The 26871-nt window shown below is 35.2% G+C and overlaps 1 protein-coding gene across 6 annotated transcripts in view; it reads left to right on the top strand.

Moving 5' to 3' along the window:
• PPP2R5E (protein phosphatase 2 regulatory subunit B'epsilon) overlaps positions 1-26871 on the top strand; it is a 128133-nt gene that overhangs the window by 76064 nt on the left and 25198 nt on the right. For all 6 annotated transcript variants that reach the window (XR_001596505.2, XM_016141789.2, XM_016141790.2 and 3 more), the window contains 2 exons: positions 11239-11340; positions 17817-17909. Coding sequence is in view for 5 of the 6 variants with exons in the window: in XM_016141789.2 (XP_015997275.1) it covers positions 11239-11340; positions 17817-17909 (195 nt within the window). In the remaining variant the exon portion in view is untranslated. The remainder of the gene's footprint in view (positions 1-11238; positions 11341-17816; positions 17910-26871) is intronic.

The following is a 26871-nucleotide window of genomic DNA, read 5'->3' as shown; positions in this document are numbered from 1 at the left end:
TCCTAGTAGGAGTGGAGGGGTTCATGGTTGGAATTCGTGGGTAGTAGGTGGGGGGCAGGGATGGGTCTAGATTACAGAGGTTTTGGCAAGCTAAGTAGAGGAGGTTAGACTTAATCTTGTAGACAAAAAGCAGAGAGTTGCTAAGGTTTTTGAGCAGTAGGTGAAATGTAAATGATATTCTTTTTCTTTTTTTAGCCCCCACAAAGAAAATCTGTACCCTTCTGCCAGCTCCTGTAAGAAGGTTTAGGCTAACAGATTTAACCCAGGATGGCTGATGGCAGAGGGTTATCTTAATCTTCTCAGCTAGTGGCAAAGGAAGAGGAAATGAAGAAGAATATATAAAGGAACTCCCTAGCTCTCATATTTTTCCATGTGCTTATCAAAAAAATTGCAAACCAGAGGAAAGGAATCACCCATAGTTTCATTATTTAATTTCACGCATTATTCACATTTTGGCCAATTTACTTCTAATCTTATTTTTTTAATGAGATTTTTTCCTTTAAAAAATTTACACATACTTTAATGCAATACTATTTTAAGAACAGGTCTAAGGCAGCGAATGGTCAATGAATTTGACAATTCTATATGCTCACATAACCAAAGGCCCGTCTAGAACATTGCTGTCCCCTAAGAAAACTCCCTGTTCCCCTTTCCTGTTTTTACTTGTTAAATTTTTTTCTAATTTTACTATATATGTATAATTTTGGATTTTAAAATTATTTTCTTAGTATTATAATATAAAAATACTTTGATGTTGTTAAATAGCTTTTAAAAACATCATTCTAATGGCTGTCTAATATGCCATTATGTGGATACGTCATTATTTACTAAGCCGTTTTCCCAATTTGGGATATTTAAACTGTTTCCACTATTAAAATTAACACCACCATTAGCACCAAAGAGACATTGTGAAGGAATAAATAACATGTCTCGTTAACAAGTTGCATAAAGCAGGTAAAGGAGAGGAAGAGTTAAAGAAAATTTCAAAGGGTTAGACAAAATGGGGAAGGTGAGAAGAGAAATCTGTAGAGGGACATGGAGGTCAATGAGGATGAGATTGGTTTTGACTAGATTGAATTTGAGATCTAGTGAGATGTCAGAACTGCTCTGTATGTAACTGGAAATAATGGAATCGAGACATCCATGTGGCCTGGAAACAAGTCCTAACAGAAAAGGTGATAGAGAACTGAATGTTGAGAGGAGAATAGCATGTTCTACCTTGAGTTCTAGTGCTGATTTTTTTTTTTTTTTCGAGATTTGTTTACTTGTTCGTTGGGTGAAATGACGACTTTGAGACATTTTGTTTGGCGTCTATATTCAGTATCCAAGATCCAGAATGTGCTTTACTTTCTATTTTGTTCCCAGTAAGACTTAATGTGGTTGTTGCTAATTCTGAGAAAGAAAACTGATGTAGAGATCTCTCACTTTACCTTGGCTAAAGTCAAAGCAGCTGCCATTCGGTTTTCTTGTGGTTCTACTGGATTCTTTCCCACTGAAATGGGAATGATATATTCGCCTAAGAAAATTAATTTGAATTAGCAGAATTTCCTAGAGAACGGAAGAAATAATTTAATCGGAAATAATCAAAACTTTTGAGCAATTTGGAGGACTTGAACACATGCATATGCTTATTTCCTTTACTTCCTGAAATCACACAAAAATTACTGAAAAGAAATAAAACCCATAAGATCAAAGTAAAATCAGAGAAAAATCTCATGATCAACATTTTGCAAACTAGAAAGTGAATGAACTTGGTTGATCAGAGAAAGCTGAATCCTAAGTAGCAGCAAGGAAAGTCCAGAAGTAGCCAGCTCATACCACATCAACTGCAGGAGGGTTCAGAAAGATGGCTTTCAAAGTAAAGGTGCATGGGAGCGAAAAACAGTGAACTTGGTGAAAAGTTTGTATAAAGAGGATCTGGAACTTTTTATCCTGTCCTGCCCCACCAAAACCAGGCAGCCAGGCGACTGCTTCTCCTAAATCCCAGCAAAAGATTGAAGCTTTACTCTCCAGAGAGGCTAAGCTGAAGGGAATCTGGACTCTCTAGGCACAGCTAAGAGCAGTGGGCACCTTTCTGAAAGTAGGAGGAGAGCATATTGGAATGTCCCTCCACCCTCACCCCCCTCAGCTCCTAGATCTCTTATGCCTCCAGTCAGGAGAGGGATGATTCTTCCTTGGAGGGGAAGTGACTTTAAGGTGCCAATTAAAGGATAGTTCTTAGGGGGGTAAAAGGGAGATGGTGGTAAGGAAATAGCCCAGCCATTTTCACTACAGGCAAACACACTACTCAGCACCATCCTTTCACATCGAGTTCTCATTTTAAATAAGACTGGATGTGACATTGTAAGAGCACAGTGTCCCGACATTAATCTTCTGTCCTGACATTAATACTATCGATTTGTTTTCATGTTTTGAACATCATATAAACGTATGTGGAGGGGGCTCAATTCACAGGTCTTTCTCTTTCTCTTGTTACCCCCACCCCACCCCCAATCCTTTTTCCTGCCTTTGTGGCATCTCTGTCATCTGATAGGCTTGGATAGGCAAAGAGAGTAGAACAAAAGCGTCTTTTTCTTCACACACTTTCTCTCTTTTGTCTCCTTATAACTAAATGTGGATGTATTCCTCAAAACTGTAGCTTGTATTTACATTCGATTTGTATTCAAATCCTATTGATTCCATGTTCTTGATCTCTTCTGCACAGTTGCCAACCCTCTGATGCTTCTAGAAACTGAATGTCTAGAGGGATCAACTTCCTTTCAGAAACAATTATATGTTAAATCCAGTTATACCAAGTGATCATAACAGTTATCTACTAAATACTGCTACCAACAGCAGCAGCAATAAACAATAAGCACAGATTTTTTTTGTAGTCTGTGTAAATCTGAACAGTGTGTATACCTAGTAGATTTTGAAAGAAATATGCAGTAAAGAAAATATAAGTGAAAATAATGACATCCTTGTGAGTTAGAATAGAACATGCCTCAGATTTCTATTATTTTAATCTCGTTTTTGAATTTGGCAGTATAAACTTTTAAACTTCATCTTTTTGTTTGTGATTCTCTTTCTTCTACTGACTATTAAGCATCTTTTATCATTTCAAAGTGTTCCTTCTGCCTCATTTCAGAAATCAGCTTTAATAGAAGAGCTGCTATGTCCTAGAAAGCCCTGTTGATACGGATTTAACATATGACAGTAAATGTATAACAGTAATAAGATTGTAGTCATTGACTTTAGAAATCTTTCAAATCCTCTGTGGATTTGTAAAACAAACCTCACAACTGTCACAAGTGCACATTTCTTAGTCACATGTACACAGTGCACTCTGTCTTTGGTTCTGGTTCAGTGAATGTTTTCTCTAAGTTGCAGAGCTTTGTCCACAAAAGTGGTTTCATGATAAAAGTGCGACCAACCTTGCTGATGTGGTTGACTACACATATGTATCCCAGTATTTTAGTCCTTATTATGCTGTTGAGATTGGCATCTCTGGCAAACAAGGACATTGTGGAGATTGTTTTGGATCAAGGAATTATATTTAATTCAAGTGAATGTGTTTGGAATAATAACTTTGGAAAGTCTTGCCTGAGAATATTGTATTGATAATGTTACATGGCAGTGACAGTTACATATTTAATATCTTAGAGAATAAAGTTAGAACTGCAGTGGATGGCTTATAATCTAGGGAGTAGTCATACTGATCTAATTAAATTTCTGCTCTTTAACGGCAGAGGGAATGCAGTTAGCATGCAATATGATGGCTAGGTGGAGGACCAAGAGAGGGAGGAAGCAATTGGGGGAATCGTTTTATGAACTGTTTAGATGTCTAATCAATGTACTGCGTACTTGAAACTAATTTCAATATAATTTAAAAAATTTCTGCTCTTTAGAATAAGGTCTTTATGTTAGAATAGGGTTTTTAATGGCTTCACAAGTTGAGATAACTTTTAAACAGCCGTGTTTATTCACATAGTGAGATTTTAAAAGACTATATACCTAATCTGAAGTGGAAACTATAGTAGATTATTGCGGTAATTGAAAGACATAATTTGATTTTAGAAACAAATTACTGATTGAACAAATTGCCAGTGAATTAAGTCCTAATTTAAAGTAAAAATTTTGCCATTCCCTAATCTAAGCATTAGCTTAAAAAATGTTTATCTGCTCAGATTCTAAGTCCTTTGAGCATAATTACAAATGCTTTGGGGCTTTTCTTCATGTTTTTATTTATTAATAATTATCTATAATTACAAGGGGCTGAAAGTCAGGTTTAGAAGATTCTTTATTGTTGGGACCATTAAGAATTCTTAAATTTGGTGTTACCAAAAGTAATGTGATATTATATGAATGTTGCTTATTATTTATACTATGTTATAAAGCATAAGTAGCATAGAAAGGTATCTAGGCAAATTTTGTTAGAATTTTAGTTATTCTTAGAGTTTGAATATTTAATACAAATTCTATAGTAAGTTTAGAAATAGTCTGTCTTCAAATGTGTGGTTAATAGATTTAAAGTAAGTTTTGATTATATTTACGTCTGTTGTTTTGCATATAATTGTTTTTAAAATTTGTATCCATGGTAAATGTCGACGATCTACTCTGAGATTTTCCTGTTTTCTTTTAGGATTTAGTTTTACCATATCCATTTAGATGCATCTGTTGGACAAACACAGAATTCCATGAGAATAATGCTTGATGACCTAGCTTCAGCATTGCATTCACTGTGTCCTCCTTCTGGTCCTCAATGCTTGATTAAATAATTTTGTTTCTTTTCAATACATGTGGATTATGGAATGAATGAAGGAAAGAATGAACTGAATGCAAAACTCAGGGACATTATTGAGATTGTTACTTATGTGAGGTCTTAATACAAAGAGTGCTAAAGGAATAATGATGCTTTTGAATTTGCTTGAATGTTCTCTAACATCATTTAGTCCCTTTTTTGTTAGGACGTTTACTTTTTAGATGTAATCTCAAGAAAATTCATTTTATGGCTGCGATGCCATTATTTTTATATTTACAGTTGATATACTTGCGGGATTGCATAACTGTATGTCACTATAGTTTCACAGATAAAAGAGAGAAATGTTCTTGAGATCACCTAATTCATCTCCTTTCATCCCAGAAAGATGACACTTAATCATCTAGAAAGTATTGTAAAGCAAAGAGAAGATGATTTAAGTTGTCTTATTATGCTGTAGTATAAAAGTGGCCCCCTGATCACGTTACGTGCCTGGTTTACTTAAGCCTTAAATGATAATAATACTAACAAATATATAACTAACATAAATTGAAACTATTCATTTAATATATATATATATATATATATAATAACTTTCATTGTATTGTTCTTTGTTTTGTTCAGTGTTAATCTTGGTAGATTTTTAGTGAGTAGTTACTAGGTGCTGGCCACATTCTGTACTTTTATAATTTGTTAATCAGTTTCCTTAACAACAACAACAATGACAACAACAGCTTGTCATCCAAAATCATAGTGTAAAATTAGTAGTTCTATGGAAATAAAGGAATTGGGGACAGCGAATTATTTTTTTTCTGTGGTAATTTAAATAACTATTTAAAATATGAATAGTTGTGTTTCGATATTGCAAGTCAAAAAGTAATAAGTTGTTTAATCAAAACCTGATAAAAATATGCCTAAACACTTCTTCCTCTTTTCTGTATCAGGCCATGCACTTGGGAACCTGTTAGTCTCCTCTTTCATATATGGCCAAGACTTTGCAATTTATTTTTTTGCACCATAGTTAACAGTATTCAGCAATAAACTAAAGAACTGAAAAATAAAAGAGCAGCCAGTCCCTCAAAGCAAGCGGCTGTTAGGTCCCGTGCCTTGCCTGCAGCCGTGTCTCTCCTTATTCCGTTTCCCCAGTCTACGGTGCCAGTCCTGAGTCACGACTGAGTTGTAACCAGTAGATGTTCTTAATTATTTTAGGGTTGTTAGATTTAGCAAACAAAAACATGGGGTGACTGTGTTACATTTGAATTTCGGGTAAACAACAAATAATGTTTTTACTCTAAGTATGTCCATGCAGTGTGTGGGACATGCTTGAGCTAAAAATTATTTATGTGAAATTCAGGTTTATCTGGCAACTCCACTTATTATATTTATTGTATATTAGGTAGTAGGCATTAAGAAATTAGTAAGGAGTCCTTAAGGGTCTCAGAATCTAATTGGGGGAGGTTAGAGGAAGGGATGGGAAGAATAGAGCACCACAGAGGAAACTGTTAACAGGAATCAAGATATTTGGCGATGGGGATCTGAACCAGGCAGCAGGGGTGATAAGATTGTTATATTTCCTGGTTAATGCTGAGCAGTGCCCTCAGGTAGGTGAACCATGGGTGTCGTTGAGGGTTCCTGGCAGGCCAAGAACCTAAATGGAGATTATGGGGAAGGAGACATGGGAAAATGGAAGAAGAGTAATAAAAATGATAAAAAGAAATGGGCGGGAGAAGTTAAATCAGAGGGAAAAAAGAAAGATGTAAAGAAAGTCAGGTCCATACATAGTCTTTAGGGGTGGGGGTGGAGGTGGTGTGCCAGAGGAAGAACCCTGAGAATCCCCTGTGCCTGTCATGGTACTCTATGACCTTGAAAAACTCATAAGCTCTTTGAACCTCACATTTCTTATTTGTAAAATGAAGGAGCTGGATTAAATAGTCTCTAACGTGATCTGATTCAGGAAGTTACTCAGTGGAACACTTAATCCTAGGTTTTCTTTCTGATTTTAATAACCGTTCCTCTCATTCCCTGGCCTTGCTTTCTGTCCTTGTAGTCACTTAGTGGAGGCCAGGCCACTGCCTGCAAGCTTTTCCTTTGATTCCAACATGCAGTGTTTATTAATAATGTCTTTAGTATGAAAATGAATTAGACTACCTCAAAGACTTATTTCTTAAACTTTTTTCCCTCTTTGCATTGACAATGTAGAAAAATAAATCCTCCTAATGCATTAATTTTTTTTCTTTTGTTCATTTTTGACCTTTTGTTCCTGGATGAATAAAATAGAGGGCTTAGGGTTAGAGCCTCATATATTTAATATATTTTGGAGACACTTTGTGACTTTAGAAATACCTCGGTGCATTTTAATCTAGTTACATAGACTCTTTACAAAACTGCAGCATGGTGGGGAGTGGTGCTGGTGGCTACTTGTGGTCATGATGTGTTTGCATAAGCATGCAGCTGCCGTTACCTATTTAATTACATTGCCTATTTAATACTCTGATCTTGGGCTAGAAATCAGAAGTGGCTGCCAGTGACAAAGGAAGATTTAATGGAAACAAATTTACCATTTTGGACAGTGGTTTTTAACCATTTGTAGATCTAGGAAGTCTTTTGAAAATCTGATGAAAGTAACTGGATCTTTTCCCAAATTGGACTCACACATACAAAACATGGCAGAAAAACTAAGGGATTTAGAGATCCCCTCCAAGCCCATTCATGGATGACCTAATTTTAAACTCAGGATTTTGGAGGTGAACCGTGCAGTTAAACTGGTCCATTCATTCAATCCTTCAGTGATTTACTTATGAGCTAGACTCTAAGGCATTGTGGGAAGCTCTGATTTTTCAACTCTCCTGACTGCAGTAATCTTGTTCAAACAAATCCAAGGGCCCATTTTCATCTTGAAATTAAAGGCATAACTTACATATTATATGTCTGTAACTTATGCTTTTTATAGATTTAAGACTTATTTGATGTCTCCCAAGAAGAAAACAGCAACTACCTAGTTTATCATCCATATTCTTCTTTAATACAACTTTTCTTAATTTCCCTTTAGTTACCCATATCCATTCTTATCTTTATAGTTATAGTCACACCACTTTCAATGGTCTTTTCACCTAAATCTTTATTTATAAACATTTCTCTTTTTTCCATATAGTCATCATCCTTAATGCTGCACAGTATCCCACTAAGTTGATGTACTCCTCTGATATTGGACATAAAGGTTATTTCCAGTTTTATACTTTCTGGAGAATGTTGCAAATGTCTGCTTTAAGTAGTCCCCCCACCCACACACCCCAGTCTTGTCTTGGATTAGTTTCTTAGGATAGATTCTCCAGGGTGGGAGCAATGGCTTATTCATTCATGACATTTTTATTAAGCACCTATTATGTGTCAGACCAAGTCAAAGACTTAACCATTCACATGACACCTGATATGCTTTGACATTCTTTCCAAATGTATTAGAGAACTACATAACCAGCCGAGTCAGCTCTTAATTGTCCAGCCTAACAGATTCATGCTTTCTCATTACTCATCTGACGAATGTTTATAAGATACTAAATAAAGCATGACAAGGAAAACAAATCTGAAGAAATGGCAGTGTGTAGCTAAGTGAGATGAACATACCTTTAGAACTACTTGCTGTTTGGATTATTTATACAACTTAACTTTATTTTGATGTAGTCACCAAGGAAGTTCTGACCAAATCAGAGGTTAAGAACACTGTATAGAGTTAAACATTTAAGGTTTAATAACCTGGATTTATTTAAAGCCTTCAGAAAACTTTACATTGAAATTTGGTCAAAACACAATCAAATCACATGGTTTTATTAATGTATCCAAACTTTTATGAACATTTATTGGATGCCTTGTATGTACTAGGAAAACAAATGTGAACATGACATTGAACATTGAACATTGATCATTCTTGAGAAGTAGGGAGAGATAAAGAAATATGTAAACAGATAATTGCTATAGCACACAGTGGGCCCTGTCAGAGAGTTTATATGTCCAGGAGTACAGAGGAGCAGAAGTTTCTATCTCTTTTCTACTATAGAGAAGCCTTTTTAAATTTTTTTTTGCTTTCATGGTTTGCTTTTACATCTCAGGAGAGGAAAAAAACTTGTTACAGAGTACAGTAAATATGAATGACTTAGTTGGAATGAAAACAATTCAGTTTTTGAAATACATGTATAATTTAATGAAGATTCATAAGCTAGTAATTAAAAGACCTTTGCCCTTGTGATAGTGTGGCTGGCTGAGGAGAAGTCATAGGTCGATGGTTATCTGAAAAGTCACTAGTTTCTTTGTAAATATAATTTCTAATAATCATTGGAAGGGTCAAAAATAAAGTAATAGACAGTGCATGCTGTCATCAGCCATAGCAAAAACATTCTAATATAATTTTTTTCAGTCATCTAAGCTAAAGTAGAGCAAAAGAGGTGGTCTACCTACTCTTCTAGAACACAGTGGTGGAGCCTGACAGCCTGGGTTCAGTTGTAACTGCTGACTCCTAATTGTAACCTCATATCTTAACAACTCTGCTTCTGTTTCCTCAGTGGTAAATTGGGGATAATAATAGTACTCAGTTTATAGGGCTGCCAAATCCAGTAGATTCTGGACTACGTGCATCTTAACCTCAGAGCAACGTTTGCTGCTGTTGACTTCTCCTTTCTTAAGATATTCCCATCTCTTAGCTCCTACTTCTACTTCTTTTCTTCTACCTCCTATTCTTTTTTCATTTGCCTTTTTAGCTGTTCTTTTCTATCTGATTTCTAAATGTTGGAAACCAGAGGATCTTTTCTATTTACTCTGTTCCAAGGTGATCCATTAGTTCTGTGTCTTTAAATATCATCTATATGTCGATGATCCTATGTCTCCAGTCCTGACCTGCCCAGCTCTGAGGTTGAGATTCATATATCTGATTGTCTCCTAGATATTGCTCTTTTAACACATTCCTAACTGGATCTCTGGGTCTCTCCACCAAAACCAGCAAAGAAACCTTTCCCTTTTCTAATCATCTCCATCTTGAGTAAATGGCCTTAAATCCATGACTCATCCTTGATTCTTTCCTTCACCTCATATCTTTTAAGTCAGCAGCAGCTACTACCTTCAGAATATATCTTGAATCATTCTATTTGTCTTTTCTGCCACCATCCTAGTTTAAGCCATCATCATCTCACTACTTTCACAGGCTTCCTGTCTGTTTTATGCATAGCTACCAGAGTCATTTTTTTTATAAAGCAAAAATAAAATCATGTCATTTCTTTGTTAAGATCCACTGGTGGCTTCCTATGACACTTAACATAAAATTAAATCTCCTTTCATAGCTTACTCTTCTGGGCTCAGTTTCCATAGCTAGGAAATTGGGATAATCTGACTTTAAGTAGGCTATAAGCTCCATGAAGGCACAGATTTTTATCTGCTTTGCTCATTGCTATTGCTATTTTCCTGGTTCCTAGAACAGTGTGTGCATATAATGGGCACTTCATAAGAATTTGTTGAATGAATTAACACATTTAGATTATAGCTGCCCCCCCCACCCAAACTTTTCTTCTCTCTTTCAGATCAGCATATTATAGCTTAGTATTCTCTGCATTATATAGAAAGTCCAGCAATGGCTTCTTGTGCAATAATATCTCCTTGCTTTCCTCTTCTTGCTTTATATACATATAACAACCTCTTTCATCCCCCTGTTTTATGTTTCAGATCTGAGGAAATATTTGGAGATAATTAGGATACTTAGGAGAGGATGGATGAGTAAGACAAGAAACAATAGAAATTAAAAAGGAACCCTGAGTATAGTAGCAACAGCATTTAAAAAAATAAGCATTTTACTATAAAAATCTTGGAAATATATGCAGAAATATTACAATAGTATAATGAATTCTCATCTCTTCATCAGTTTCAACAGTTACCAACTTTTGAAACTTGGCCATTCTTTGAGCAACTAGTATTTAATTTGGAAATTGCCTATGGTAAAGGAATACCTGGTTTATGGAGGTTTGTATCATAGATATATCTTGCCCTGGACATTGTTATTATTTTGTAAACCAATTGAGAATAGATTAGGTATGATTTTAAGCATGTTAGAAAAGTTATGAATTGTGAATAGGCCCGAGAAGGGAAGTACATGAAACCCATTAATAGTTATTTATATCTTAGTCTAAATTGGTTAATTGAAAGCATGCTTGACTGGTAAGTAACCAAGAGCAGGTGTTGATGGAAGGTATGTAATCCACAGGACCTGGGGTGAGAAGGGCCATCCATATAAGGAGAAAGAATACCGTTCAAGAGGGTAGAAGTGCCGCTTTGTAGCTTTCCAGCTTTGCATAGAGGTGGTCCTGACCTTAGAGTCTGTAGAAAGAGGTCCTTCTTTTAGTTGGGTGGTGCTCCTGTTATCTGTCATCTTAGTTCCCTTCCACTGGCTACAAGAGTTGCAAAGACTTGCCTTAAGGCTGCCCAGGAGGTTCTTCCAGCTAACTGTGCTGCTTGTTTATTTTTAGGTATCTTGCAATATATTCAGAACTCTCCCTCCTAGTGACAGCAATGAATTTGATCCAGAAGAAGATGAACCTACCCTGGAGGCATCCTGGCCACATTTACAGGTACTTTGAATTAACCATTTGTTAGAAAAGAAAGATCTTATTAGCTGATTAGCATGGAATTTTCTTGAAGGCCTTTCTTCACTAAGAAATCAAATTCCAGTACATTGATGGAAAGCTAGAGAATGCTTTTTATGTTTCTTACTCTTGATAATTGGGATGCCAAAATAATAAAATAGTAAGTTTCAGTGTAATATTTTAGTGCGGGCCCTCCCATGCTGCAAGTCCAGCTGGCAGTTCTTATTCTTTTATTACAGCTTTTATGTGATTCTGCCCGCTGGAGCCTCAAACAAGAACAGAACTATTTTCACATTAATATTAGTTAGATGTGATTAAGTCACAGAGTACATATCTCATTTTCAGCAGTGGGTAGCCTGGGGACTTTGTATGCCTGTCTTCATGATAACCACAGATGTGTTTCTTTAGCCTGAAAGGGCATAAACAAATTGCATTAGCTATTTCAGAGTGTTGTAAGGAAGAGCAACAGCTGAGAATCAGCTTGCGTGATGGCCAGTTTTGTTCTCTTGAACGGAGAAGGCCATATTTTTCAATCATACTCACATACAAGGACAAATCAGGGCCACCATCCCCGCATCTCCTTTCCCAGCACTCGGGCCACTTGTATTGTATTTACTTATTCATACCAGTCTTTATCATCTTCCTTTCCTGGCTGCTTTCTCTCAAGGCCAACATTTCTCAAAGGAATAGAACAAGGAAATTTGAATGTAATGAACCCCAAAGTCATCTTCATTGAGTCAGACTGTCCTCAGGGGCTAGGCCTCTGAGAACTAGCAAGGAGGGAAAGGATGGAAGAGGAGTATAACCTTGTACTTCACCTCGAGGCAGAAGCCACTGCACTGCATCATTGTAGTTGTGCTCGTAGTTACTAATTGACTTTCTGAAGAGCAGAAAAGTGTGCAACAGAGAGTTAAGGCCTAGGGGTATTCTAAGGGTTTATTATATTCTCAACTTAAGAATTTTTGACATAAATTTGCAGCTTTCCCTGTCCTGCTTTGGCAACTCAGGGTTGCTATAGATATACATATATGCTATTTCCTAGATGTGTAGAGAGCAGGGGCTGTTTTCTTAGATCTTACCCAGCCATGTTATACATATGCATTTCTACTACTAATGCCAAGATTGAGTAAATTAATTAAAACACTGTAGTTGATTTACTATCTTAGATGCTTGATTTTTTTAAAGTGCCAGACTTACTATCTACAATCAAAGAAATTTGCAAAGCGGTTTATGCTTTTCAAGGTATATCCCAGATTATGACAAATCCAAAAAAATAATTATTCTTTCAGTGGGTGGACTTCTTATCATGTCTTATTCTTGATGCTTGGCAGCAGTTTATAGAAGTGCATTGTACTTTGGAAGAAATTTTAAAAACAAAACAAACAAAAAAAGATAATCTCCTTAGGAACGTTTTACATCTTCTGGTGGCAAAGGCAGGGAAAGAGATGTCTTTACAGGTTCAATTTGTTGTCTGCTCTATATCCCACAGAAAAGACAGTAGACCCCTCTTGCCATTTGTAAGAGCTTTTTCAGTACTGTAAAAATCATGATCACCATAGACATAAGTTATCCCTAAAGTATAATGAAATTTACCTCAGTATTTCAGTTAATCCTTCCGTAGGTCATTAAGACTATAAAATACAGGACTAAATTAATTTCTAAAGCTACTAAACTAAATTCTGCAACCCAAAATCTCTAGCTTACATATGTCATTATATAGGAACAGTAACTATTAATTCATTTTAAATTCTAAAACCAAAATGACAGAATGTGGATGAGACTTTTGTACCTTTTGGCTATAAAGTCACAAATTGTATTCAAAATAGGCTGGTTTCATTTGTGTGTACATCCTATTCAAGCCTATAATCCTCTCATCCTTTCTTTAGCTCAGGGGGAAATACAACTAATGTTAGATCAGGTAAGGGAAACCTACTCTTAAAAATTCACAAATCAACCTTCATTTACAGAGAAGGTGAATTTAGTAGGCGCACTGTCGCCTCTACCATCTGTTGCTTTATGGAAGTCTGTGTACAAACTCCTGACTTGTCTCAAGAATCCTGTTTCCTCTGTATATTCTGACATCACAAATTCGTCACCTTCTCATTTTCACTGATAGATAGTTTTGGTAGACAGGAGCACTCACTGAACATTTAAGAAAACTCCTTTCCTATTTGTGATGGGTCATTCATGTCATAGTGATTCATCACCAGAGTCAACATTTTACTTTTTAATTCATCTATTTTTTGTTGTTGTTGTTACCAAACATAGCACCATCTTAGATCTTTTCACTTTTTCTTTTTCTTAATTCCAGTATTAGCAGTGTGCTTCCTCTTTTGGATTACATTTTACAAGGAAGCAAGTGTTTAAAATTATCAGCTGACCACCACACCAGACTGTAGTTTTGCTGCTTTTGAGATATGGTGGTTGGGTGAATGGCTAGGCTTATTGCCCAGCTTATTGACTCCTCCTGCATACCTCCTCTTTGATTTAAATTGGAGGCCCATACAAAACCATCCATTATAACAAATCATGGATCTTTGTAAATATTTAAAAACAAAAAAGAATATTAAATCTCCAATTTTAGTTCACATCTGTTAAGGGGCCTGCAGTATGTGTTATTTGATCTTTTCTGTTATCAGTATTGTTATCTTTTAGACTGGTATCCCATAGTTACCATGGTTATTCTTTGTGTATTTTCTGAAATTGGGTGTGTACTTCCATTAGAATACGATTTTGCAGGACTTCCAAGTACAGTTAGGGACTGTTTTTAATGCTTTACACTTGGGCCTGAGTAACAGGAATGCTAAAGTCCTTTTATTCATGTTCTTTAGAAAATTCCCTTATGTGACTTGAAAAAGAAATTGATCCTCCCCAGCCCCCTGTCTTTTTCTTTAGAAACTAAAGGGAGATTTTCAAATCTGAGATAAAATCTGTCTCTTAAGCACAGAGAACATACATGCTTATTAATAAATGTGTCTGAAGTGTTTACACCAAACCATTTTAAACCACAACTGCTTTCAAGGGACCAGAAGAGAGAGCACTGTGATAGCCCTGCTGGAAAGCCCTGCCAGGCCACGACTCAGGCCTGAAAGATGAGACTCCTCACCTTGTGGGAGTCGAGAGGGAGATGAAACCCCCCTTCTATGGATAATTTCAATAAGGCTGACATTCTGTTTGTAAAACTAAAATTTCACAAATTAGTGTATTGAAAAAAGAACAGTTCTCGGAGATATTAGGGCTCAGGTGTTAATGCGACTCGGAGAACAGCATGTACAACTTGACAGTGTTCTTCAGATCATTGGGAAAGAAGTTTTTCTAAACTAAGGTGTTTCAAAGAGAAAGACAGTTTTTTATAAATAAGCAAAATTCTATTGTGACTATCTAATTTAAGCGTTAAGTTAGTGACTAAAATTAAAAGGTTACGTGTAATACATTTGGGTTAGTGGTATCTGCAGATACTTAAGGGGCCCTGAGATCTGATTTTCAGTGCCCTACAACACCAAAACTAGCTGTATAATAATACTCCATTATTTGCTGTTTTCACTGTGTTGACATATTTACTAATAGTTGTAAAAGCGATGGTGGTTGAAATTGCTGTTGCCTTAGTGGAAATCAAGGCAGTTGCTGGCAAACTGGCCTGGTAGTCTTGCTCTCCACTGCCACATACTTGCAATAAAAAAATTAAAAAAAAAAAAAAGAGGCAATTTTAATTAATATCCTTGAAGAAGCAGCAGATACTACTTTTATTAAATCTTGACCTTACAATATACATTTAAAAATATACTTCACGATGAAATGAGAAGTATGCATAAAGCTCATCTGCTGCACACTGAGCTATGCTGCTTGTGCTAAAGCACTTGTGTGACTGTTTTCAGCTGCAAGTTAAACTAGCTGTGTTTTTTATTTTTTATTTTTTATTTTTATGAAATATTTTTACTTGAAGGAATGCCTGACAAACTAGGGTTATTCTGGCTTGGGTGCTTGGTAGACATTTTCTCTAACATGAACAAAGGAAACAGTTGTTACCACTAATAAAATTAGAACATTCAAGCAAAATTTAGGATTAGAATTTTGAAAAATATGTATCTTTGTTTTAGATGGATCATGATTTATTTCAAAAATAATTTACAGACTTTTTCAGAGGTAACCACATACTGAACTTCACAGTATCATCCATGTGCATCCCATACTTATTACTTAGAAATCAATCTTTAAGAAATATGGTGTTTTTATGTTTTCAAAGTTATAATTTTTTTACTTCAGCTTTTATTCACTTGAGATATTTTAATACATTTCTTTTTAACTTCTCGGTAGTATTTTATTATATAAATATAACATTTCATTTACACATTTTATATTGATAGAAATTTGGATTTTGTTCCCCAGTTTTTTACTTTTAACAAAATGCTGCTATATATATTCTTATACATGTCTTAAATTGCATAAGTAAGCAGCAGGTTTCGCTAGGGAATAGCTCTAGGAATGAAATCATTGAACCATAGGATGTACATTTAATAGGCTTTACTAGGGATTACCAGACACCTCTTCAAAATGGTTGTTCAGTTTATATTCTGTATCTGTCTTTACATCTTACATCTGTCACCTTTAACTTTACAGATTCTGAAAGCTTAAAGACTTTTTTTGATAAAATTGGAGATACTAAGAAATGTGACTTTAATGAAATGCGTCAGTATTTGACGATTCTGCATGACACAGTGAACCAACACTTTCTAGTTGGCCAGAGAATGGTGTTAGGAAACCATGCACAAGTAAAGATCCATTCAAAGTGCAAAACAGACTATTGGAATTTACTGTAACAATATGAAAAATTCATTGATATGGTTTTAAATTCTACATTGCAACTCATATTTAAGATTAAATAACTGTCGAGTTGTAGTGTGGTATCAAAGAATAATATCTCCAATTCTGTAAAAAGACTGAAAATACACTCCCTTTTTCACACTGCTAGATCTGTATACTTGATTTTTTTATATACTTCAACCTAAACAGATTGAATATAGAAGCAGATAACAATCTGTCTTCTAATTTACCATTAAAAAGATTTACAAAAATAAAGAATAATGCCTCTCAAGAATGCTTTTGGAAAATAATTTTTTACGGTTATGCTAACATAACCGTATAATATGTAATATATTTTATTGCTTTAAAATGAAATAATTCATATTTTAAATTTTCTCATTTATTTCTAAATATATACTGTAATAAGCTAAATGTTCTATATTTTATATATATATATATATATAAACAAACTTTCTGGGAGCTTTAATCATTTTCAAATATAAAGAAATAAGACTAAAAAGTTTGAGAACGCTGGTTTAGGCAATAGTGAAAATGGTGATATGTGTTAGTCTTTCTGCGGAGGGTTTTATGTATATTATCATGTTTAATTTTGGAGATTATCATCCCCATTATACACTTAAGAGTCTTAGAGAAATTAACTTGCCTGGGGTTACACTTGTCTGGGTTTACACAGTAAGGGACAGAGCGAGGCTTCCGACTGGCCCAATGTCTGTCTCTTAAAAGTTCTGGTTTCAGTATACTGTTGTACACTATACCAGGATCTCATGTATACTTTAATATAGATTTATTATACAAAGAGCATGGAAAATACTTCCCCTCTGTTTATTGTAACAATTATTCAAGGTTGACTCTTCACATGAGAATATTTTTACTCTTTGCAGGTGAGAATATTCTGCTATACCATCATATGTTTCTTAGAGGAGTGTAAATTGCCATAAACTTTCTGAAAGGAAATTTGGCAATGACCCTTGAAGATCCTGGAATATTTGACTATCTTTTGATCTAACAATTTCCCTTCTAGAAGTGTTTCCTCACAAAATAATTGAGAAATGCTGTGTGATGTACATTGTGGCATAATTTGATAGAGAAGTAATTCAGAAACTACTTAAATGTGCAAGCAGAGGAAATTATATGTATAGTGGACTACTTGTAGCTTAGATATTATTAACATAAATCATAGTATATTGTTTAGATGGTAAAAGTAATTTATAAAATTATGTAAAATATAGTACATTGGTATGTTGTAGAATTACAGAGGAAAATTGGGAGGTTTATACATTAAAATATTAACAGTGGTTATTTCCAAATGGTGAGATTATGGAAGATTTTTATTTGGTTGTATTTTTTAATGTTTATTTAAAAAGTTGAGGAAAAAACCATAATGGCAACCATAAGCCACAGTGAAAGACTAGTGTAGCTTGTCGATTTATATTAAAACCTAGTTTTATAAGAGTTGCCATGTTTTCTTTTACATATTTATTTTAAATTATAGTTGACATATAATATATTAGTTTCAGGCATACAACATAGTGATGCAACATTTAAGACCTATCAGTTTTAGTGTTACAGGCTTTTCATGGTTTTTGATATTATTCTCAGTGAATTATAATTTAAAATTATCTGTAATCTGTTTGTTGCAGCTTGTATATGAATTTTTCATACGATTTTTGGAAAGCCAAGAATTCCAACCCAGCATTGCCAAAAAATACATAGATCAGAAATTTGTATTACAGGTAAGCAAATTCTTGTGGTTGCATGTATTTGTTATTCAGTTGGTGACACTTTATCTTATTTTCTCTTGATGTTTGCAAATCTAGTAGTGATAGTTATATCACCTTGTAAACAAATATATATACATAAGTAAGTTTCCATTAATGCCCATTAAAAGTAATACGTGCCTCTTTAATTTATTGTGCTAGAAATTAATTATGTTTTAAACAACACAGAATGCTTATCCCTAAATCCCTGCAGGTTTTTTTCTTAAAATTGAATTATAAAGGAATTTTATTTTTATAATCCTAGTTGTATGAATCTTTATATAGCTTGAAAACTTCTATTTTCATAAGGAATATTTTTCTTTTTTGCCAATAGTACTTTTTAATTTTTTCGGTTATAGTTAATATACAATATTAGTCTTTATATTCGTTTCAGGTATACAACACAGTAATTAGACATTTATATAACTTACAGAGTGATCACCCCAATAAATCCAGTGCCTCTCTGACACTATACATAGTTATTATAATACCTGACTATACTCCCCATACTATACTCTACATCCCCATGACTATTTTATAACTATTAATTTATACCTCTTAATCCCTCCTCCCTGTGCACATTCCCCCCATCCCCAATCTGGTAACACCAAAAAGCTCTCTGATTCTGTGAGCTTGTTTCTGTTTTGTTTGCTTATTTTTCCTATTCTCTAGAATCAACATATAAGGGAAATCATATGACATTTGTCTTTCTCTGACTCCACTCAGCATAATACCCTCTAGGTCCATCCATGTTGCTGCAGATTGCAGGATTTCATTCTTTTTTTTATGGCTGAGTAATATTCCATTGTGTATATGTACTACCTCTTCATTATCCATTCACCCATTGTTGGACACCCAGGTTGCCTCCATATCTTGTCTATTGTAAGTAGTGCTGCAGTGAACATATGGATGCACGTGTCCTCATAAGGAATCTTAAGGAACTATTGCATAGCAGACATGACTCAGAGCATAAGTGACCTTTAATAAATAATCAAAGTCAATGTACTAGTGTGCTTTTACAGCCAGGAAATAGCACAGCTCAAGACTTTAAAATTTCTCTGACGGGATTAACTTTCACCTACCTGTTTGGTACTTTCCAGGATACCTATTTTTCCCAACTTGTCATCTTACATTTTATAATTATAGATCACATCTTCCTTTTTACCTGGACTTGGGTATTTTCATGGCACTAAGTTTTTAGGTAACATCTCCTTGCTCTTTATGTTAACATTCATCTATAAAAATGGATACTTGAGCCAGCTGATGTGTAGGCTATTATAACTCCTTTCTAAGTGATACATGGGACACTTGATGTAGAGAAGAACAAATATCTATCTCTAAGTGAGCCAAGTGTCCCAGTGAGAACTTCAGATTTGAACATTAATTTGGTAGGAAATTGATCTCCTCTATGTCTCACCTGGATAAAGATTGATAACCTTCATGGTTACCTCATTCATCCTTCCTAATTAAATGAATCAATTTAGAATTCTGGATATATTAGGTTGAGCCATAGCTGATATTTTGCCTTTTTTTTTTTTTTGACATTCAAAACATAGCAGTTTCATATGGATTAATCCAGTAGAATGCCAGAGGCAGGCTACTTCCAGGGAGCTAAAGGGCACAGAGGCTCCTGTACATCCCCAGTAACATGGCTGAGTGGGGTTAAACCCAGATTCACCTGTCAGCTAAGAGCCGGAAAGGAGCTCTGGTGCCTTGCCTGTGGAGTTCATTAGCACCTGTACACACCTTTCCCCCTGGTTGCATGGGGCAAATCACTGAGCTCTACTGCACATTTAGCATACATTGGTACCACACTGGTGGGTCACATCTCACACCTTAACATGGGAGGCTTTAGAAAATTGAGGTTTGAGATGTAGCTAGAGAGGTATGTAAAAAGTTGGATATATGGATCATTGGGTAAGTGGGTAGACCGACCCAGAGTCTTACGCCAATTAGGCAAAATGCATTTCAGACAGAATGAAAGCAAGACATAACAGGCCTGTGTTTGTACTGGAAGGGCTGTGCATTTATATATCACTATATAGTTGTCAGAACACATTTACGTGCATTTTTTAATTTGATTGTGCAACAATCTAAAATAGACATAGCCATGTTTTATGTCCGTTTAATAGACTAATGAACTGAGATCTAGAAAGATCATCAAGTTTTCCTAAGTATATTTCCCATTCTGATGTTTGGCCCGTAATGCCATGATGCCTCCTTGTGATTCTGAACCTCACTATAACTTGGAATGACTTCAAGGCAGGAGTAGCCCTTGCTGCTGAACACTAATGCAATAACAAGGCTCTCTTATATTTATGGAAAAGCAAAGTACCTGAGAGGACCAGATAATGATTCTATAGTAAAGCTGGCATTTAGTTGACATGGCAACAGTAAATTCTACAATCTTATTATGCATCCAGTGTTTTCTTTACATGAAAAGCGTGCAGGGCCCAGTTCACTGTGTTCTCCATGGTAGACAAATACTAATGATAACAACGCTCATAAGATTAGAACATTAGAGAAACCCAGACTTGGAAAGGATGTTTTGGTTTATCCATTCTAGTTCTTTGCCCAGTCTTCTTTGAAACCTGGATAAGGAATGACCTCAGTTTACCCTTTTTCAGTGAGAAGGGGCCATATATACAAGCAGCCTTTTACATTTTTGTTAGAAAATTATTTTTTGTGTTGTATCTTCCTATACCTTGTACCCTTTGGCCTCCCCCCCCCCCCCCCCCCCAGAATAGGCCCTTAGTATATCACTAGCCCAGACATAACCTTTCAGATGTTAGGACACAGCTTTTGTGTTTACTGTTTGGCTCTTTTTCTTTAGAACACTGCTCACAACTCAAATGCTTCCAGGCTTACTTATAGTGAGTCTGGTAGCCCGGTGTCAGAGGCACACCGGCTCCTGCTGAAGGAAGCTTGGTCTACCCCTCTTTCTTCAGTTATGCCAGTCCATCTATTTGTACTTTACCTTTTCAGCCCCTGCCTCATTTTTACAGTTTGCTTTCTTTACCTTCCGTCTTCTGGATCTGTTGATGAACTCAACTTTCAGACTGAGGCTCACCCCAGTTCCTAAATCAGTCATGAAAGGGACAGTCAGGGTATTGGCAGAATCAGTGGCACCACTGAGTGGTACTTGAATGTAATCATGTGACTAACCAGTGCATTAACTATCATGTTGGAGATAAGCCCTGGGCCTGCTGGCTGCCATTTTCTAGAGTACCCTGTCCATTCATGTTGGTAATCTGTCCCTTTTATTACTGCTGATGACTTACCTGAGGCCCCAGCACCTTCTAGGAGTGGGACCTCAATCCCCTGCCTATTTCTCCTGAGCTCCCTTACTGGGAAGTTTGGTCCTGAATTGGGACCTGCCGGAAAAAGGTGAGCTTTGGGAGCTTGAGTCATTATTATTGCTGAGATTCTACCCTGTCTGTTGACATTTACCTTATTCCTTTTTTTCAATCAGATTTTTTATTCTCTGGATTCTCAAAAATCTCAAAGAGTTTTGGTGAGCTCAGTGTATCACTTTTTTATTGTTAGACCTAATTTATTATAGCCATGAGATTTCAACTTATTTTCTATAGCAACTACTTCTTCTATTCTCATTGTAACTCCCCTTCAATAAGACAAAAGCAAAGTAAGAATCACTCTAACTCTGAACTTGAACTCTGGTCCTCTGCGTACTTTAAATATATTTTAGGAGCTGAGAATATGAGCTGTGAGGAGTAAGAAGAAACTTTCAAACCATGGCTTTTCTTCCTACTTGCAGTGTGACTTACTGCTCAAGCTTGAGTTTCCTTATTTGTGACATGGGGTTAACTGGGTAAATGAGTTACTGTTAAGTAAAACAGGGAAACACCCCCAAACCGAGAGCTGTTAAAACTTAATTCGGTTGGCACAATGGATACAAGGACAGGATCCCTACCTTCAATCTTAAATAGGTACTGAAAATTTGTGCAGGTTATAGACTATTTTGAGCCTAAGTGTTTTCTTCTGTAAAATGACAATAACAGTCGCTTCTCTTACAAGTTACAAGTAGACTTGTTATGGTGATAAAATGATACGACTTGTAAAAATGTCTGCTGGTATCATGCTTGGGGCCATAGTAGCTGCTCATTGAATATTTCTTTTCAGACTATTCTCATCTACTCATGTTAGTAGGATAATATCTTATTTTTCTTGATTCTAATATTATTTTCTCAATCTCTAGCTTTTGAAATAAAATTTTAAAATTTATAATAAAATTTTACAAAGAAGGCTTGACTCAATGCAGAAATGTAACATATTGCTAGATGCAAAGCCCTGCCATCATAAAGGTAGTCATAGAATCTCAAATAACTTATACATTTAGCGCAATTCTAATTAAAATTTTGGTAGTTTCTTTATTCAAATGAAATTTTCAAGAAATAAATTTTCAGAAAAAAAATAATATGGTACTTTTTAGATATTAAAACATACTATAAAAGTACATTAATTTTAAAATGTGGTATGGGAATAGGAAATGGAATATAATAGAGGCTTGGGTTGAAAAAACCCTTCTTAGTATGCCATAAAATCATAAGAAAATGTACCAACAAATAGATACATACATACATACATACATACATACATACATTAAAATGACAATCTTCTGAAGAGGGATTCTGATAGTATTCTGTCAATTTTGACAGAGTAAGTTCATGAGAAATAGATATAAACATAGAGATATATGTACAAAGATATTAATGTATTATTGTTAATCTTAGAAAATTGGAAAAAATTTATAAGCTTCTCAGTAAAGGTTTGGTTGAATAAACTGTGGACATTTGTGTAGTGAAATATTCATAAGTTTGTAAAAAAGAATGGGATAGAGCGAAACTTGATATCTGTTTTTAAGTGAAACATGGACATTATGGAACAGTATGACTTTTTTTTTTTTAGTCTGAGTCTTATTTTAGGAAAAAGGATTATTTGCATATGTGCTAAAAATTTTGAAAGGAGAAATATGAAATTGTTGTTAATTGTTTGATAGGATGTGATTATATGTGATGATATTTATGTTCTAATTTTTCTATTTTGTTTTTAAATTTAAAAATAATGAGCACATGTTATCAGTAAGAATAGTAAAAATATTCAGTATAAGTATATTCTCATTTTGTTGCCTTGCGTTTTTATAATCCTCAGCTGATTTTATACATTAGCCTTCCTAAGACTTTTTATGACTGTTCCATTCTTTTATACTTAATGTTCATTGTATGTGTCCTTTTAAAATCTGAAGCTTGATGGAAAGCTTTCTGTGTTGCATCAGGAGCCTTTTATAATACCTACCATTTTTCTTTCTGATTAGGAGCAGTACAGATTAGTGGTTAAGTATATAGACTAGTTTGAATTCAGGCTTTGTCATTTTTTAGCGCGTGACCTTGGGCAAGTTATGTAACTACTCTATGCCTCATCTGCTCTGGAAAGTAGATACAAAATATCTGTAATATAATAGTAATTATGTTGAAAGAATTTTGTGGAGATTTAATACAGGAAGACACACACACACACACACAATTCTTGACACATTAAATATTATGCTGCTGTTGTCACTACTATTTTTATTAGGGTCAGTTCTTGTTTTGAGAACCTTCTTTAACCATATTTTCTCAAATAGCCTCACTCCATGAAGTCATATGGTATTGTTAAACCATTTCTTACCTAGCACGTTATGAATTTTTTGAAATCTGACTTATATTCTAAAAATCAAAAAACTCTTTAGACTCTACTTATGTGGTTCTTCACTTGCTGTTGGGATTTTTTTTTTTTTTTAAGATATTAAGTATGGTTTCTCATCAGTTCTAATTTGCCAACTTATTTCTTCCAATCAATGTTGGAAGTGAATGTTTATTAGTGCTAGGAGCATGTAGTTTTTAATATGTGAGAAACAGAGATAGCACATTCAGATCTTTACAGAGGCCAGATAAGTGGTACATAATGAAGTAGTCTGACTGTGACAAAAAGGAGTGATGGAAACAGTAGTGATGTAGAGAGCTTGGACCCAGCTGCCAATCTGCTCCTGTTAACTTTTGGCTAGTCAGTAAGTAGGCCAAGTGTTGCCACATCTTCTAATTTTTCAAGATAAGCTGAAAATCCATATTTTGGTATGGGTCATACAAAACAGCCTGAGAGTTGTACCTTTGAAGGGTTTGCTGTTTAAGAATGGTATGACTGGCTTGCTTAAATTTCATTGGAATTTTTACTCAGTTTATATTGATATAGCCTTGAGCATTTCTTATATACTTAACCTAAGTCTTTACACAAGAAAGCTGTCAGATTTATTAAAGATAGTCAATTGATTACATAGTGCACTTGTGTCTATGGTATTGTTGTTGATTTTAGACTTAGGCAGCTAGATAACTGCCTTCTAAAGCTGTAAGTGTGTAGGCTTGCCTAGGCTCGTGGATCAACTTTGTCTATTCCCAATAAAGATAATTTTCACCTGTTTTAGGATGGCAGGGAAAATGGTTTCTTTATTATCTCTCCTCCCCTCCCCCTTTAGACTAAAAATGAATTGCCAAACCTTGAATTATTCCATTGGGTGGATTACTGTGGCAAGAGTTTGCCAGCATATTTCTAAAGACTGCTTTCAACCACTCTGCAAATCTGAAAAGCAGTCGATGGTTGCTAAGAGACATACTATTCAAGTATCCCCATAAACATATGTACTGCTAGAGAATGCTATTTAGTAATTTGTATTTCACATTTGCAGTTATATTTAGCTGAAAGGTGCCTTATTTATTATGCAAATCACTCAGTCTGTCTTTAAAAGTGACCTTTCATTATTGTTTTTAAGAGCTCTAACATTGGACATGACACAAACCAGCCCATTAAAAATGTTTAAGTTTTAAACTGAAATTCCATGAGGCCTTGAATCTCAGCTTTAGTACAAAGAACTATTTTCCAAACAGGTTTCTTTAATATATCAAAATGTTTATATTTCCCTCAGAGTCTAAAGTTAAAACTATAAAACTTTGGAGAATTTATTTCTACTAGAAATTCTATAAGAAAGCCATTGACAATTAACAGTAAGTCACTCCATCCCATCCTGTCCAACCTGTAGCTTAAAAACCTTAAAAGTCCTGCATCCAGACCCAGCTTTATGGGCATGCAACTGCGCTATGAGTGGCATAGGGCCCAGTGCTTGGTTTAACACTTTGCTGTTGCTGTCTTGAAATTAATAATTTTGAACAAGAGGCACTGCATTTTCATTTTGCATTGAGATCTGCTAATTATATAGCTAGTTATGTAGCCTGCATCCCACGAAGTGTATTGTTATGTAGCATAACAGCTCTTTCTTGAAATGCTGACCAAATTGGTTGTCTTAAAGGTTTAAATCACAGGTTTTCTTGAATCAGATAAAATGAATACTTGAGAGAGAAAAGAATAGATTTCTCTAGTTTGTCAGAATGCCTGAAATTAGAAAAAATAAAAGCACGTGACTTGGTAGAGTTGTTCATATCTGTATGACTTACACTTTTGAAATTTTTGTACTGAATTTCCACAGAGGTCTTGAAGTCAGGTTGCTAGAAGCTTGTAATGTACAACCTTCTGATCCTTTGTCCCCACTGTGCTTTCTCATTGGTTGCCCGTAGGTTGGCTCACTTTATATAGCGGTCCCCTTGAATTATTCTGATTCATTGGAGTCACGCTGCTATTGGCTCTTGTTCTTGGTTCCGGGCTGTTTCTCCATGTGCATTACTTACTTGTTCAAGGCGAGGGTATTAGGAAGGTATGATATTTCGGGTCGTAGACTAGCTGGGTTAAAAACAAAGCTGGAAATATGGAGATCTGATATTAGCTTGGATGAAAACAAAATTTGGAGGATAATATTTAGAATACTAATTCATTGATTATCTGAGGATTTCTAATGCTCTTTAAAATCTGTCTTTACATGGAACAAGGCAGTTGCTTCTTTATTGTAGTAGAAGGCAATCGGGTTTTTTGTTTCAAGCCTTTTGCTTTTAATTTTTAAAATTTAAATTAGCATAGTAATAACAGTTTTAAAAATTCAAATACATTTTTATATGGTTTATACTGAAAAATAGCAATCCCCCACCTCATTCTTCCGCAATCCAGTCTCATTCCCTAGAGGTAAACACATTCAAGTTGTCTAGCTGTTTTTCCTATTTATCTCCATATTTCTAAAATAACATTCTTAAACTGTTATTTCTTGATTTTTCATTTCGGTTTTATCTATTTCTGCTATAAACCATTATGTATTTCCCTTTACATATTTCTACATTTTTCCAATACAGTTATGCTACAAAATTTAAATCAAATTGTAGTGTTTGCATTAGTAAGGCTATATACATGTCGTTCACAGCCAAGGCAAATATTATGCTATAATTGCATTTCTTGTAAGGCTTTTTTCCTCGCTTAAACCCCTGAAATTAATAGTAGTTACCTTATTCTTTACTTGCTTGCTTTCCTGTGTGTTGGTTACCAGTTAATCTGTTGATGCTGAGAGCAACATATTACCCTTCTCCGCATCAGCTAGTCTGTCAGTTCCATTTTCTTTTTGTTTTCTTTTCTTTCTTATTTGTGGGCCTCCTTCCTAGAGCCTAGGTCATTCTGCTGTAGTAGGCATCGGTTGCTTCTTCTAGGCTGTTTGACATTTGTTTTCTCTGCTGCTCTTTTGGACTGTCTTTATTTGCTTAGCTTCCTTTCTTTCGTTTTGGTGGTTGCTTCCAGAAAGAGCATGAATGGAAGGTAAATTTAAAGAGGTTATATATCATTTCCTCTGTGTGTGTGGGGGGGGGCGGGGGCAGGAGCAGGACCACACCAACAAGCAATTCACGGATGCCACCTGAGTGTCCTACAGTTCAACTCAATTCCGAAGATGGTGTCAGATTTCACAGGTTAAGAGCTCAGTCACATCAGACTGTCCCCCTACTTTGACCCCCCCCCCAAC

The sequence above is a fragment of the Rousettus aegyptiacus genome, unplaced genomic scaffold (genome assembly GCF_014176215.1).
Source record: "Rousettus aegyptiacus isolate mRouAeg1 unplaced genomic scaffold, mRouAeg1.p scaffold_m13_p_3, whole genome shotgun sequence".
Lineage (NCBI taxonomy): Eukaryota > Metazoa > Chordata > Mammalia > Chiroptera > Pteropodidae > Rousettus > Rousettus aegyptiacus.
This window is presented reverse-complemented; position numbering and strand designations above follow the sequence as displayed.